The 5553-nt window shown below is 41.8% G+C and overlaps 1 protein-coding gene across 1 annotated transcript; it reads right to left on the bottom strand.

Annotated features, from left to right (window-relative positions):
• Positions 1-2751: 2751 nt before the first annotated feature.
• On the bottom strand, positions 2752-3698 carry LOC125532082 (glutamic acid-rich protein-like). Its single transcript, XM_048696254.1, has one exon. It carries the CDS (start codon positions 3380-3382, stop codon positions 2810-2812), a length of 573 nt encoding a protein of 190 aa, XP_048552211.1. The 5' UTR covers positions 3383-3698; the 3' UTR covers positions 2752-2809.
• Between the last annotated feature and the right edge of the window lie 1855 nt (positions 3699-5553).

Genomic DNA, 5553 nt, shown 5'->3' with positions numbered 1-5553 from the left:
CTTCATTATCCTGTGCTTCATCTTCATTTGCTTGATGAGCTGCTGCTTCATGTGCTTGTTCTCCGTGCTGAGAAGAAGCAGCTTCTTCTTCCTCAAGATCCACAACATACCAATCATCATCATCTTCACCCTGTGACTCTTCGGATATGTAATCTGAATCGGCAACCTGGGAGTTTATTTCATCATCATCATCTGCTTCTTCATCATCTTGCACTTCATCTTCATTTACTTGCTAAGCAGGAGCAGCTTTTTCATCATCATCATCATCTTCTTCCTGCGCTTCTTCATCATCTTGCACTTCATCTTCATTTACTTGCTGAGCAGGAGCAGCTTCTTCGTAATCATCATCATTATCTTCCTCTGCTTCTTCATCATCTTGCACTTCATCTTCATTTACTTGCTGAGCAGGAGCAGCTTCTTCTTCATCATCATCTTGTTCTTCTTCTTCTTCTTCTTCTTCTTCAGGCATATAATCCGGATCTGCAAGCTATGAATCTGGTTCATCATCATCATCATCTTGCTCTGCTTCTTCATTATCTTGTGCTTCATCTTCATTTGCTTGATGAGCTGCTGCTTCATGTGCTTGTTCTTCCTGCAGAGCAGGAGCAGCTTCTTCTTCCTCAAGATCCACAAAATACCAATCATCATCATCTTCACCCTGTGACTCTTCGGTTATGTAATGTGGATCTTGCGAGTTTATTTCATCATCATCATCATCGTCATATGCTTCTTCATCATCTTGCACTTCATCTTCATTTACTTGCTGAGCAGGAGCAGCTTCTTCTTCATCATCATCTTGTTCTTCTTCTTCTTCTTCTTCTTCTTCTTCAGGCATATAATCCGGATCTGCATGCTGTGAATCTGGTTCATCATCATCATCATCATCTTCCTCTGCTTCTTCATCATCTTGCACTTCATCTTCATTTACTTGCTGAGCAGGAGCAGCTTCTTCATCATCATCATCATCATCTTCCTGTGCTTCTTCATCATCTTGCACTTCATCTTCATTTACTTGCTGAGCAGGAGCAGCTTCTTCATCATCATCATCATCATCTTCCTGTGCTTCTTCATCATCTTGCACTTCATCTTCATTTACTTGCTGAGCAGGAGCAGCTTCTTCGTAATCATCATCATCATCTTCCTGCGCTTCTTCATCATCTTGCACTTCATCTTCATTTACTTGCTGAGCAGGAGCAACTTCTTCATCATCATCTTGTTCTTCTTCTTCTTCTTCAGGCATATAATCCGGATCTGCAAGCTGTGAATCTGGTTCATCATCATCATCATCTTCCTCTGCTTCTTCATCATCTTGCACTTCATCTTCATTTACTTGCTGAGGAGGAGCCGCTTCTTCGTCATCATCATCATCATCTTCCTCTGCTTCTTCATCATCTTGCACTTCATCTTCATTTACTTGCTGAGGAGGAGCCGCTTCTTCGTCATCATCATCATCATCTTCCTCTGCTTCTTCATCATCTTGCACTTCATCTTCATTTACTTGCTGAGGAGGAGCCGCTTCTTCGTCATCATCATCATCATCTTCCTCTGCTTCTTCATCATCTTGCACTTCATCTTCATTTACTTGCTGAGCAGGAGCAGCTTCTTCATCATCATCATCATCTTCCTACGCTTCTTCATCATCTTGCACTTCATCTTCATTTACTTGCTGAGGAGGAGCCGCTTCTTCGTCATCATCATCATCATCTTCCTCTGCTTCTTCATCATCTTGCACTTCATCTTCATTTACTTGCTGAGCAGGAGTAGCTTCTTCTTCATCATCATCTTGTTCTTCTTCTTCTTCTTCTTCTTCTTCAGGCATATAATCCGGATCTGCAAGCTGTGAATCTGGTTCATCATCATCATCATCTTCCTCTGCTTCTTCGTTATCTTGTGCTTCATTTTCATTTGTTTGATGAGCTGCTGCTTTATGTGCTTGTTCTCCGTGCTGAGCAGGAGCAGCTTCTTCTTCCTCAAGATCCACAAGATACCAATCATCATCATCTTCACCCTGTGACTCTTCAGGTAAGTAATCTGGATAGGCAACCTGGGAGTTTATTTCATCATCGTCATCATCATCATCATCATCTGCTTCTTCATCATCTTGCACTTCATCTTCATTTACTTGTTGAGAAGGAGCAGCTTCTTCATCATCATCATCATCATCTTCCTGCGCTTCTTCATCATCTTGCACTTCCTCTTCATTTACCTGCTAAGAAGGAGCAGCTTCTTCGTCATCATAATCATCATCTTCCTCTGCTTCTTCATCATCTTGCACTTCATCTTCATTTACTTGCTGAGCAGGAGCAGCTTCTTCTTCATCATCATCTTGTTCTTTTTCTTCTTCATCTTCTTCTTCTTCTCCAGGCATATAATCCGGATCTGCAAGCTGTGAATCTGGTTCATCATCATCATCATCATCTTCCTCTGCTTCGTCATTATATTGTGCTTCATCTTCATTTGCTTGATGAGCTGCTGCTTCATGTGCTTATTCTCCGTGCTGAGCAGGAGCAGCTTCTTCTTCCTCAAGATCCACAAGATACCAATCATCATCATCTTCACCCTGTGACTCTTCGGGTATGTTATCTGGATCGGCAACCTAGGAGTTTATTTCATCATCATCATCATCATCATCATCATTTGCTTCTTCATCATCCTGCACTTCATCTTCATTTACTTGATGAGCAGGAGCAGCTTCTTCTTCATCATCATCATCATCTTCCTGCGCTTCTTCATTATCTTGCACTTCATCTTCATTTACTTGCTGAGCAGGAGCAGCTTCTTCGGCATCATCATCATCATCATCATCTTCCTATGCTTCTTCATCATCTTGCACTTCATCTTCATTTACTTGCTGAGCAGGAGCAGCTTCTTCTTCATCATCATCTTGTTCTTCTTCTTCTTCAGGCATATAATCCGGATTGGCAAGCTGTGAATCTGCTTCATCATCATCATCATCATCATCTTCCTCTGCTTCTTCATTATCTTGTGCTTCATCTTCATTTGCTTGATGAGCTGCTGCTTCATATGCTTGTTCTCCGTGCTGAGCAGGAGCAGCTTCTTCTTCCTCAAGATCCACAAGATACCAATCATCATCATCTTCACCCTGTGACTCTTCGGGTATGTAATCTAGATCGGCAACCTGGGAGTTTATTTCATCATCATCATCATCATCATCATCATTTGCTTCTTCATCATCTTGCACTTCATCTTCATTTACTTGCTGAGCAGGAGCAGCTTCTTCTTCGTCATCATCATCATCATCTTCCTCTACTTCTTCATCATCTTGCACTTCATCTTCATTTACTTGCTGAGCAGGAGCAGCTTCTTCTTCATCATCATCTTGTTCTTCTTCTTCTTCTTCTTCTTCTTCTTCTTCAGGCATATAATCCGGATCTGCAAGCTGTGAATCTGGTTCATCATCATCATCTTCCTCTGGTTCTTCATTATCTTGTGCTTAATCTTCATTTGTTTGATGAGCTGCTGCTTCATGTGCTTGTTCTCCGTGCTGAGCAGGAGCAGCTTCTTCTTCCTCAAGATCCACAAGATACCAATCATCATCATCTTCACCCTGTGACTCTTCGGGTATGTAATCTGGATCGGCAACCTGGGAGTTTATATCATCATCATCATCATCTGCTTCTTCATCATCTTGCACTTCATCTTCATTTACTTGCTGAGCAGGAGCAGCTTCTTCATCATCATCATCTTCCAGCGCTTCTTCATCATTTTGCACTTCATCTTTATTTACTTGCTGAGCAGGAACAGCTTCTTCGTCATCATAATCATCATCTTCCTCTACTTATTCATCATCTTGCACTTTATCTTCATTTACTTGCTGAGCAGGAGTAGCTTCTTCTTCATCATCATCTTGTTCTTCTTCTTCTTCTTCTTCAGGCATATAATCCGGATCTGCAAGCTGTGAATCTGGTTCATCATCATCATCATCTTCCTCTGCTTCTTCATTATCTTGTGCTTCATCTTCATTTGCTTGATGAGCTGCTGCTTCATGTGCTTGTTCTCAGTGCTGAGCAGGAGCAGCTTCTTCTTCCTCAAGATCCACAAGATACCAATCATCATCATCTTCACCCTGTGACTCTTCGGGTATGTAATCTGGATCGGCAACCTGGGAGTTTTTCATCATCATCATCATCATCATCATCATCTGGTTCTTCATCATCTTGCACTTCATCTTCATTTACTTGCTGTGCAGGAGCAGCTTCATCATCATCATCATCATCATCTTCCTGCGCTTCTTCATCATCTTGCACTTCATCTTCATTTACTTGCTGAGCAGGAGCAGCTTCTTCGTCATCATCATCATCATCTTCCTCTGCTTCTTCATCATCTTGCACTTCATCTTCATTTACTTGCTGAGCAGGAGCAGCTTCTTCGTCATCATCATCATCATCTTCCTCTGCTTCTTCATCATCTTGCACTTCATCTTCATTTACTTGCTGAGCAGGAGCAGCTTCTTCGTCATCATCATCATCATCTTCCTCTGCTTCTTCATTATCTTGTGCTTCATCTTCATTTGCTTGATGAGCTGCTGCTTCATGTGCTTGTTCTCCGTGCTGAGCAGGAGCAGCTTCTTCTTCCTCAAGATCCACAAGACACCAATCATCATCATCTTCACCCTGTAACTCTTCGGATATGTAATCTGGATCGGCAACCTGGGAGTTTATTTCATCATCATCATCATCATCTGCTTCTTCTTCTTCATCATCATCCTGCACTTCATCTTCATTTACTTGCTGAGCAGGAGCAGCTTTTTCATCATCATCATCTTCCAGCGCTTCTTCATCATTTTGCACTTCATCTTTATTTACTTGCTGAGCAGGAGCAGCTTCTTCGTCATCATAATGATCATCTTCCTCTACTTCTTCATCATCTTGCACTTTATCTTCATTTACTTGCTGAGCAGGAGCAGCTTCTTCTTCCTCAAGATCCACAAGATACCAATCATCATCATCTTCACCCTGTGACTCTTCGGGTATGTAATCTGGATCGGCAACCTGGGAGTTTATTTCATCATCATCATCATCATCTGCTTCTTCATCATCTTGCACTTCATCTTGATTTACTTGCTGAGCAGGAGCAGCTTCTTCTTCCTCAAGATCCACAAGATACCAATCATCATCATCTTCACCCTGTGACTCTTCGGGTATGTAATCTGGATCGGCAACCTGGGAGTTTATTTCATCATCATCATCATCATCTGCTTCTTCATCATCTTGCACTTCATCTTCATTTACTTGCTGAGCAGGAGCAGCTTCTTCATCATCATCATCATCTTCCCACGCTTCTTCATCTTCTTGCACTTCATCTTCGTTTACTTGCTGAGGAGGAGCAGTTCTTCGTCATCATCATCATCATCTTCATCTGCTTCTTCATCATCTTGCACTTCATCTTCATTTACTTGCTGAGCAGGAGCAGCTTCTTCTTCATCATCATCTTGTTCTTCTTCTTCTTCTTCTTCAGGCATATAATCCGGATCTGCAAGCTGTGAATCTGGTTCATCATCATCATCATCTTCCTCTGCTTCCTCATTATCTT

The sequence above is a fragment of the Triticum urartu genome, unplaced genomic scaffold (genome assembly GCF_003073215.2).
Source record: "Triticum urartu cultivar G1812 unplaced genomic scaffold, Tu2.1 TuUngrouped_contig_8993, whole genome shotgun sequence".
NCBI lineage: Eukaryota > Viridiplantae > Streptophyta > Magnoliopsida > Poales > Poaceae > Triticum > Triticum urartu.
This window is presented reverse-complemented; position numbering and strand designations above follow the sequence as displayed.

Excerpts from the sequence above, each read along its gene's own strand:
- LOC125532082 (XM_048696254.1), bottom strand. The coding sequence starts at position 3,382 with ATGCCTGAAGAAGAAGAAGAAGAAGAAGAAGAAGAAGAACAAGATGAT.